General features: G+C 40.8%; 3 protein-coding genes across 3 annotated transcripts; 1 reads left to right on the top strand and 2 right to left on the bottom strand.

Moving 5' to 3' along the window:
* Positions 1-411: 411 nt before the first annotated feature.
* PCYB_071350 (autophagocytosis associated protein C-terminal domain containing protein) lies at positions 412-3,937 on the top strand (the record flags this gene model as incomplete). Its single annotated transcript, XM_004221532.1, has 13 exons — positions 412-479; positions 826-1,100; positions 1,347-1,516; positions 1,706-1,749; positions 2,165-2,234; positions 2,393-2,442; positions 2,586-2,684; positions 2,810-2,870; positions 3,020-3,108; positions 3,273-3,344; positions 3,501-3,553; positions 3,650-3,709; positions 3,833-3,937. Coding segments are annotated over exons 3-13 (804 nt in total), but the record flags the coding sequence as incomplete, so codon positions are not given.
* PCYB_071340 (hypothetical protein) lies at positions 3,329-7,676 on the bottom strand (the record flags this gene model as incomplete). The annotated part of the gene is made up of 3 exons (XM_004221531.1): positions 3,329-3,342; positions 4,132-4,563; positions 4,736-7,676. The coding sequence occupies 3 exons, from the start codon at positions 7,674-7,676 to the stop codon at positions 3,329-3,331; spliced, it is 3,387 nt and encodes a 1,128-aa protein (XP_004221579.1).
* Positions 7,677-9,395: 1,719 nt separating this feature from the next.
* On the bottom strand, positions 9,396-10,109 carry PCYB_071330 (hypothetical protein; the record flags this gene model as incomplete). The annotated part of the gene is made up of 1 exon (XM_004221530.1): positions 9,396-10,109. A coding segment is annotated over one exon (714 nt), but the record flags the coding sequence as incomplete, so codon positions are not given.
* Positions 10,110-10,777: the final 668 nt, after the last annotated feature.

Here is a 10,777-nt window from a genome sequence, read left to right as displayed (position 1 = left end):
TGCATTCACAAAGGAGATGTGCCTACGCTAACGAATTGAAGTAGGACTGGGAAAGGTCAACTGAAAGGGCGCTACGTATATATAAAGATATATTTTTGCCCAAAGAATGAAAAGGGATAAATGAGTAACACCGCGTAATGGCACCAAAATGGGGAAAATTCAAACTTAAAAGAGTAGGGTAACAAAGGGCCACGCAAAAGGGCACGAAAAAATATTTCAAATGACATGCTTTCAAAGAATGCACATGTATGCTGAAAAAAAGTGAATTTTTTTGTATTTTGTTTTTTTTAAATTTGTAACTATAGCACAGAATATCATTTCCTTGCTCCATTTTTATTATGGTGAAGCGCTGCCTTCACCGCACCAATCACCAAAATAGTGCCACACTGAATTGTAATAACACTGCGCTTGCGCTTTGCCATGCTGGTTAAGTGATGTGGGCGTGTCATCCATGCCCTATATGTAAGCTACACAAATCGGTAAGAAGTCACAAAGCTCCCGTGCGAGGTGTAATGATTAAAACACACATTCTTGGAGGACACGCACAGTTTTACATTTTATCGTATATGTGTGGGCTTACGGAGCAGCTGTGCCATTTAGGGTAAACTTCCTGCGCATGCTTCTCTTGAAGTGTCGCTCTTCATGGGGTTGATAAAGAGAGCCAAAGAGGGAACTGAAAAAAGAAACTGAAAAATGAAACTGAAAAAAGCGAACAGGCAACCGTGCTAGGGCACTGCACACCCTTTTTGAGCATTCCATTAACTCGCCATCCCATTTGCAATTTTCCGTTTTGAAATTACCCCTTTAAACCGTTTTCCTTCTTAGACGATTTACGACTCCTTTTTTGTAACTCTCCTGAAATAAGCATAAGCTGAGATACACCGCGGAAGATAATTTCGCAAAAATCGTCATTCATGTCGGGAACATTGCATTACGTTACAAAAACGTAGCACCTATCATATACTGTCATAAGTAACACGGGACGTTGTAAACACTTTTAGCCACATTCAAAGCGTACTGGCAATAGGATTTTGTTTCCTTTTTTTTTTTTTTTTTTAACACCAATTAAGGGGGGAGAAGGAATGCTGTAAAAACAGCAGGTATCACAACTTGCCATACATGACTCGATTTTTTCACCTTATTGTGCACTTTTATGACATGAAATCGTGTGTCCCGTCCAGGGCTGATCAAAACAGCGCAGAATAGGGGTGAAAAAATAGCTATATGACGATGTGGCTGAAAAAAAATCCCATTCGGCTGTCTCCCTTTAATTTGCCTTTCAAGTTCTCCCCAATTTTATGCCTATTTTATGCCATTTTGCACCTGTTTTCGTTTTTCCCCCGCAGGGGCTTTAGTTCGAAGTAAGGGCTTCTTTACAAACAGACCACATTTTTTTAAACCAACCATCCTGGAATGAGCGAACCAATAAATGTAAAGCATAAGATAGGAGATACATATCGAAAGGTGTACTCATATTTTAAGCCAATCACAAATTCGTCTTCATTTGTTAAAAATGGTATGCCTTGATTTGGGTCTGTTCGATTTGTGAACAGGCATAGAGTGATGTCATGCCGAGGGGTCATCACTTCGTCATTAAGACGACATGGAGAGCATGAACTGTAAAGTGGGAGAAAAAAAGGTGCCCAAGGGGTACTTCCATCACGTGAGCCCACTTTTCCACTCCCCACTTGCAACCCATTTTTAGGGACACTGACCCCAGCGGAGTTTGTGGACGCGGGGGATTTTCTGGTGTACAAGTTTAGAACATGGGAATGGTAAAAAAAAAAAAATTTTAAATGAAAAACGGAACTGATTGGAACAGCCAACACTACTTCCCAGCAGCGGCGAAAGGGGAAGGTGCACTAATCCGACTTCCCATGTGTGCAACTTTTTTTTTTTTATAGGCAAGATGCAGATAAAAATAGGAGAGTTCCCTATTTACCGGAGGGGAAACAATTCCTCTTAACGAAAAATGTGGCGTGCAAGCAAAGAATTAAGGATTTGAGTTATATCATGCGCGATGTGGTAATTTGGGAGTTATAAAAAGATAAACCTGCACGTGTGTGTGCAATTCGGATTAATCTTGCGCAATCAGTTAATGCCATTTTTCTTTTTCTTTGCGAATGAACTACATGCGCTTATAACTTCAATCGCCTTTTTTAAGAAAACTGTTGAAAACGATTGGCTGCTTCCAAGTTACGAAGAGGAGAACAACGCCACTGACATAGATGAGTGTAACGAATGAAAATAGCGAGGGGAAAAAAAAAAAAATGGACACGTATGCACATGTTATGTCTGCTCAGTGTTTATTGCAGTGGAGGAGCAGCACCGTGATTTAGCTTCCATTCCTGCATTCCCCCGACGGACAAATTTAATTCTTCACTTTTTTCAGACATGCTTCATTTGGAGCCCCCCCCCAGAAGTGCGCCCCTACAGGAAAAGGTAAGAACAGAGAAAAGGAAAAGCGGCAAATGATCAGCAGAGTAACAACGTGGTATATAATGGTCCACAACACTATGGACAAAAAAAAGAATCCCAATGTAGACACCCTTCCCCCCATGCAACTTTTTCTCCCACCTGCCCAGGCGCATAACCAACACGATGACTCGGTGGAAGAAGACGACGAGGCCATTGACATAAATAACTTTGACGCACACTTTGACCCAAACTTTGACCTCATTAAGGTTACTCATATGAGATAGTGGATAGGGAAAATATATATATCCATTCGGTTGCTTATTCCCTGTGGGAAAAACTTCATTTGTGTCCTCCCAAACCTCGTAGCTATGCTTTTTTTTTTCTCCCACAGGAAGATGACCCAGCCGCGCTGGACCACGCAGGGCTTTATTCTTACAGTGGGCAGAATGATAGTAATATGAAAAGGATTCACTTAGAAATAAATCCGTGCATGTGTCTACATAATGGCACGGAAAAACGTGGGAAAAAATAAGTGTCCTCCACTGTGAATCACTCGCGTGTGCACCAACCCGTTTCCGCACTCCATCGCTCCACCACGCAGACGTTATGAAAATACGCACGTACGATGTGAGCATAACCTACGACAAGTATTATGAAACTCCTCGGATATGGCTGTTTGGATATGACGAAGTAAGTGGGCGGCTAGTTCGGCTACCATTTTTTCTCATTCCACATTTTTGTTACGCATTTGTTGTTACGCATTTGTTGTTACGCATTTGTTGTTACGCATTTGTTGTAACGCATTTTTTGGGGTAACGCTCCTCGAACTTGTCGTTCCCCTTCCTCCATCTCAGAATGGGCACCCGCTAAAATCGGAGGAAATTTTTGAAGACATCTCTGCAGAGTACAGTTACGAGACGGTTACTGTGAGTGGAAAAGACGAATACTTAAACAGATATTTGCAAATAATTATTCGTGCTACTCCAAATGGGAAGCCTCTTTTTTTTTTTTTACCGCTTTCATCTCGGTATACATGCTATATATGTGCATTGGGGCCATTTTTTTAACTCCTTTGTTCGCAGTATGACCCCCACCCGTGCACAGGTGTAATGACTGCATCTATCCATCCGTGCAGGTATGTTGGGAAGTCCCCAAAAATGAATTGTTTTTTTCCCCTCCCCCTTTTTTGTGTTTATCCTTTGGACAATATTTTGCACGTCCCCCTTTGCAGACACGGCGAAGCGATGTTAAACATTGTAAAAAATTGGATGAGCGAAGGAAAGGAACCGAGGTAAGTACACCCCCAGGTGTGCATTCCTGTACTGCAAAGTTGAAATGCATGTGTATATATACACACATGAAGAAGTGTGAGATTATTAAAAATGCAGCAGGTGTGTCTCCCTCTTTTTCGAAGGCATGATCTGTACCTCCTATTTCTTTTGAAGTTTGTCTCTGGCGTGATACCAACGATCGAGTATGACTTCACAACGGATATAGAGCTCCCGAGGGATGATAGCCAGTAGATGTGAAGCGGGCCGGTGGGTAGAAGCAACCCCAAAAAAACACACACACATACATATATATATATTTATATGTATGCCCAATATGTGCTTGAGCGTTTCCTATTTTTAAAGGCCCAGTAGGTGACCTACTGAAGCAGGTCCTTCAACAAATCCAAGTCGAATATGTCGGCACCGTCGAGGAACTTCTCACTTTTTGTAAAGATTTGAAAAATTCTTTGGAACTCATTTCGGTCCATGGTTTCTCCGTGATTTTCTAGCATCTCGAAAAAATCACTGCAAGAAATTTTTTTCTTTTTCTTACTATCTTTGTAATAATTTCCTATGTCTTGTATTACTTGGTCCAAATTTGTTTCGTCCTCCGTAGCGAAATTGAAGTAGGTGTAAATAAACGCATTAATGTTGAAGTATATATGTTCGCAGTCCTTTGTGATGTCCCCCTCGAGGGTGTTGTCTGTACCACTTGGATTTGCTTCGCTTTGGTTATCTTCGTCGTTTTTGTCGACCTCGTTTTTGTCGCCCTCATTTTTTTCGCCCTCGTTTTTGTCCCTTCTTTTTTGTTGACTGGAATTGATGTCTGCTCGACTTTGGCTGAGAAGCTCTTTGTCGGAATGTGCCTGTGTATCTGCGAGCGGGGAATCGGGCAGTAAGGAGGTATTCGCGCGGGGGGTGGATGTTACGTTCAGGAATTTTTTCGGATGTGCGTGCGAGATATGGACTGCTACACCATATACATTGCTACGCGACATACACTGGTACGCCTTGTGCGCCATTATCCCAGCTGCGACCTCGCTTACCCGTGCACCCCGGAGGTCGAACAAAAAAGACGTTTTGCAGCAGGAGGTCGTCGTCCGACTTATAATTCACCAGCGTGACACCGTCCGCCATGGAAAGGGATTCTCCGACGGGAGCCCCGCCCTCCATGAGCAGTGGAAGCACGTACTTATAGTAAAAGTGATACTCCTGTATTATGTTTTGTATTTCAAATTTGGATAGGAAGACACTGATAGAGGCGAAGATGTACTCAATAGATAAAATGTTGAGCAGTTTCTTGATATCATGTTTTTCTTTTTTTTGTTGAAATTTTTTCTTTTGAATTTCACAGTAGTAAAAGGAGTCCATAATTTGTTTGTACATGTTGCTGGTCTTTCCTCCAATTTGTTCGATAAAATTTTGCAGAGTGTTACTTTGGACCTCTATGTTTTTTTTTAACACGTTAGTGTTAATACGATAGTAAAAGATTTTGTTGTTACTCAGTATGAACATGTTTTGATTCTTCAAAATGACATTTTGTATGGCCCCACTGGAGACGATTCCCCCGATGTACCTGAAGCAGTTTGCATCTATCGGGGTTTGTGTGAAAACGATCATTTTTTCGTTGAGCACAAACAGAAAGATGTTGTTTTTTTCCAAGTTGTGTTTAGCTGGTTCGGTTGATTTGTTCATTCCGGCAGGGGTGGCAGTACCGTCTTCCCCATAATCTGTAAGGGGCAAAAACTTTTTCACGTTTTTCTCCCGAAACGGGAGATGAACCGTTTTTACTATTTTTTTGGTCTCCAAGTCGAAGAAACGTATTTTGGAGGCTTCATTGCAGATGCATAATATTTGTCTATCGTAAAAGTACAGATTTTGCGAAAGGCACGTTGGGGCGTAAATCTGTTCTATGGGCAAGTACGAAATGGTGACATTATTTTCGAGGAAATTGTAATGATAGAAGATGATGTACCTGTTGTTCGTTATGCCAACAATGATGTAATAATTTTTTTTGTGAATCTCCTTGACGATGTTCAAATCGGTGAATGTGATATTATTATTGTTAACAATTCTGTAGGCAAACTTCCAATCGAAGGGATTAGCAGAATTCTCATTTTTGTAAATGATCATATTAGCATTTCGAGAAGACGAAATGAGGATCTTGTCATCCTCACTGAAGTATAGGTACGTCACTTGGTATTTCATGTCTCTGCTCGAGAAAAATGCTTCCAGCTTGTCCGCTTTGATCAGCTGAATGAATCCGCACTTGCATCCCACGCAGAGTATACTTCCACTGTTGCTAAAAACCATAGATACAATTTCTTTCGATGTCAAACAAATTGTGTGCACTTTTACGTTTTTGTCAAAGTCGAAGATTTCGATTAGCCCGTTTTCATTCCCGATGTATATGACATTTTTTTCGCTACTTGGGTTGGTGCATATGCAGCTGATGCAGGAGCTGTCGAAGTGAAGTAGCGTTTTATTCTCTGTCTGGGTTTTCTGTTCCAATGAGTTGTTAGCACCATTTGGTATGGCGACTTCCTGCTGTAGTCCCCCTTTCGTTATCTCCCCCCGGGTGTGGTTCCCCCCTGTTCCCAGCTGACCACCGTGGATATCGTCCCACTGGATAGCACTCCCCCCGTCGTTAAAACTGGAGGGGTGTATTTGTTTAATAACATTTTTTTCAGTGAATAAGATGAATGAGTTCCATGAAAAGAAGTCCTGCTCAAAATTAGACAGCTCAAAAGATATCGATTTAATTTGCCCCACATGGATATTCTCAAACCATGCATAACATTTGAGGTCTTTATCAAACACCTGAACGCTACCATCACTGAGTCCTAAAATGACATAATTTCCATAACTCTGTACAATGTTTATTGGAATGTCTTTTCTTATTTCTAGATACTTTTGATATTCCCTCTGTTTAACGCTTTGTTTTGTTTTGCTCAAGAAAATGGAACTATAGTCCCAAACAATGAGGTAGCCATTTGTCGTGCCAGTCAACAGCATTGTGGAGTTATCCACAAATGACGTCTCGGTGAATATAAAACGCTCATTTATTATGTTACTCTTATATAAGGAAGGACTGTAATGGGTAATGGTTCTATGTTTCTTGACAAAATTGTAAATGTATAACTTGGATTTGCTGTTGGAGATTATTTCGTATTTTTTATTGAATCGAATTTTCTCTTGGGTTTCCTTTCCATATATTTTGTCTTTGCACACAATGTTGTCCTCCCCTCCGTTGGTGTCGAAAATGACGATTTCTTGGTAAAAAACGGCATTCGTGCTGTTTTTCCCGTTCTTATTATGCTGGATTGCCTCCCCCTGTGTGCTCCTTGCGCTACCCTTAGCGTAGAGCTGCTTCTCCGTCAGTGCGCATATGTACCTGTTGTCAAAACTTATGTCCACACACTCGTATCCTACGTTCTCTCCTTCGCTAGGGTTGCTGTGGCTATCTTTCACTCCTTCCTGATTTCCTGTACTTGGGCTGTTCACCGAGCGTGGACTGTTCCCCGCGAGTGCGCTGTTCACCGAGAGTGGACTGTTCCCCGCGCGTGGACTGTTGTTCCTGTGGAATGCCTCTCCATCGATGCTCTTTTTAGGCTCATTCTTTCCTGAGGTTTCATGCGAACTCTGAAAAAAAAACTTCTTAACCGGAACTAAGCAGTTCTGGTTTAGTTTCCACAAAAGGATAAAAGAGTCCCTCCCCTTGTCGCAAGAAACGATAAATTCATTGTTACAACTTTTGATTAATTTTGAAATTTTGTTAACATGTCCCCTAAAGAGTAGCTGCTTCTTTTCATCCACTATGACGATATTGTTATCCGAGCTGTAGACAATGAGGGGATCCCCATGTTCCCCCGTGGTATCTCCTCCCTGTTCTTGCTTCCTTATCACGTGCACACTGCTAAGCGACTCGTTAATTCCGTAGCAGAACTTTAACGTTATTGGTTCGTCCAACGTGTGTTCGTTTTGCATGGTTCTCTCTGTTCGTTTGGGGGATCACGTAAATTTTGACCCTGATGATTACTTAAATGTTCCTTTTTGGGGTACGTTGGGGATTATTTTCTGCGTTCCTTTTTTTAGGTTATTTTTTTCCCAGATTCACCCCCGCGGCAAATGCGGCGAGCGTAGTTGTGCCTGCGTCGGACTACCACGCGGTTTGCAGGTCCATATACTGCAGATCCGAGTATGTGGCATTACATTTGTAAAGAAATAGTAACAGAAGACAGAAAAGGGAAGACTCCCAAAAAAAACAAAATGCACTTTTTTTTACGATTACAAATATGTCTCTTCAGTGTCGTGCATATGTAGTAAGACCTTCATCGAGTGCGATCATATCAAATTAAGATTGACAAGAAAGCAGGACAAAAATTGGAGCTGCGCGGGAGGTGCAGCAGTGCACGTCTTTCTATATATGCCTACCTATGCGCGTAACTATACATTTGAACACGTGTGTATGCCCTCATGAGTGCTTATTATGCCTCATTTTAGCCGAAAATCGAAGTGAGCAAAACATAGTCGCTCTTACGGGGAGAAGTTGGAGAAGTGTTTTTCATACATTTACAAAATGGAGAAAAGAAGAAAAAAACGGAGCATCTTTTAAGATTCTCTCTAAATTGTTTTTTTTTTTTTTGTCTATATGTACGGCGAAAAATAACTCCACGGAAATATGCGAAATTTATGTTTTTCTCCATTTTGAAAGGGGCGCGATATTAACGTAGTGCAAATAAGGAGATAGGAAAAAAAAAAATGGCTCATGAAACTTTTAAACAGTTCGAATGGTAGACTTGCATATGCATGAATAAATTCTCTGCACATGTATGTATTTTGAATCAGCGGCAGATGCAGACCGCTGCACCGTTTCGCTGTGATTAACTGTTAGGGGGACTTTGCGTAAATGCGTTGCGTGTTTCTTGGCAGACGAACCTTTTGGTGACATTTACTCTTAGGGGTAGGTGGCGAAAATGGCCTCGTCTCTTCCTTCTGTTCCACTGCAACGGTTTTCTCCCCCTTTGGGCCGTGCAATTTCGTGATTACTCTTTTTTGCAAAGAAAAAAGTAGGTCGTTTTTTTTCCCTTTAATTAGGGAGACTTCCCCCACACAGTGGAGTGTTGACTTGGAAACGCTGCTCAAGCGTGAGAAAGTTTTTTTCAAAATTGTACTTTTAAATATAAACATATTTTAAACAAAAATTAAAAGAAAGCTAAAGACGTGTTAATGATGTATAGGAGTAGGGAAACGTTGGTTCGACATAATAACAATGAGGTAACTGTGCAGAAGGAAGCACGTTACTGATGAGGTGTGCATGTCGCAGGGACGACCGCACAGTGCGCGCAAGAATGCACCCATGGTTTTCCCATGTTTGCAGTTAACATATATTGTGTGCAAAATGAAAGGGAGACGGACGTATTTAATGGTTGCCCTTGTCTATATACCTGCGTGGTGATTATATCAAAGGGATAAACGAAAACAAGTGGGAGAAGGTCACACAAGGGGCACTTATTAACACACGAGTGATGGAAATATTTTATAGGTGAAGAAGGTAAAGGGACGGAAATGAACACATAGGTATGGGAGACACATAAAAAAAAGGGGGGGGTTAATTTTAGCATGCGTTGAGGGAATCTACTTAGGAGGAGTAGTCCATCTATGCACAAATAAATGCAGCTCCAAAATTACAGGGAGGAAGCACTAATTTTTCTCCAAAAAGTCTGATATTCTGTATGGCTGTCCAATGAAGGGAATAAATTCACTCTGCGTGGTAGGCGAGGTTTTACTATTCTCTTCATGGAAGGTACCATAATGATATTTGCTTAACAATAAATCATTTTGGTTATAATTTAACGTGTACTTGTAGAGCTGCCAACTGATGTATGAGCCAATAAAATACAAGAAAATGCCAACTAGGATAATAAATAACTCTATGTAAATTTTCCATGCATATGTTTTTTTCTGGACTGGTAATAATTTAAAGAAATTTTTAATATACTCATGTTTCTTGTGCACATTTTGAGTAGAGTCATCCGTTTTTTTCTCTTCAAACATGTAGTGTAACGCAGTTGAGAAGAACTCCAAAAAGAGGTTATCGACATTAATTATCTTCCAGTAGTGCTGTGGGTCTAACCACTTAAACCGATTTTTGCCTATACACTTAAAGAGTAGCCATATAAAGTCAGTAATCCCGCATATCATATTTACAACTGTGAAGCAGAAGTACTTAAACGTTAAGTAAGAGGAGCAGAAGCAGTCGATCCCAATGACAACTACCAACAAATGGGACATAAACAGGAAGGGGCGGGGCGTAAGTAACTGCAGGCCAGCTAGGAGCACGTGTAAAATTATGCACACTCTATATTTCTTTATGCATTTTTTCACATCAAATTTGTTCTTATTTCCTAGGTCATACATTATAATATTTTTTGTTCTCGTGAAAAATCAGTAGTTTGGGAAGGGGACGGGACGTCGGAAGGGGCACCGCGGAATAAATGGATTGGCGAGGGAGCAGTGCGTGCTGGGGTGGTATGGTGTGCTGTACTATTCTGGGTTGCACACATGTGTATGCTTGCGTGCGAGTGTATTTTTTTTTTTTTTTTTCCTTCTCAGCTGAGTTTCCCCTTTTTTTACGCTAAGGCGCACGAAACGCAAAACGGCTACTCGCAAAAAAGCATAAGTATCTTCTTATTTTATATGATAACTACGTAGCAGATATATAAAACAAAAAGATTTGAGCGTAACTAATGGGGTTGTTTTTTCGTCGAGCGCGCGCATACTGCATGCACCTACTAAGGCATTCTTGGTGTGTAAACAAAAAAAATGCGAACGGGAATTAGCATGCGTTAAAAATTCGTGCTGCCAATCTCATCATGGTAAAAATGGACGAAAAAATACACGCATATGTGTGTATGTATACGTATACATACGCACATACTAACTGAAGCAGGCTAATTATTTAATTAATTAATTCAGCCTAAAGCGAATTCAAAGAAAATTAAAACGGTTGTATGGACATGCATATGCATTACAAGATTAACGCTTCTTCTTTTTTTTTTAATTGGGAAAAATGGCGCAAAGCATGC

Source organism: Plasmodium cynomolgi, chromosome 7 (genome assembly GCF_000321355.1).
Source record: "Plasmodium cynomolgi strain B DNA, chromosome 7, whole genome shotgun sequence".
Classification (NCBI taxonomy): domain Eukaryota; phylum Apicomplexa; class Aconoidasida; order Haemosporida; family Plasmodiidae; genus Plasmodium; species Plasmodium cynomolgi.
This window is presented reverse-complemented; position numbering and strand designations above follow the sequence as displayed.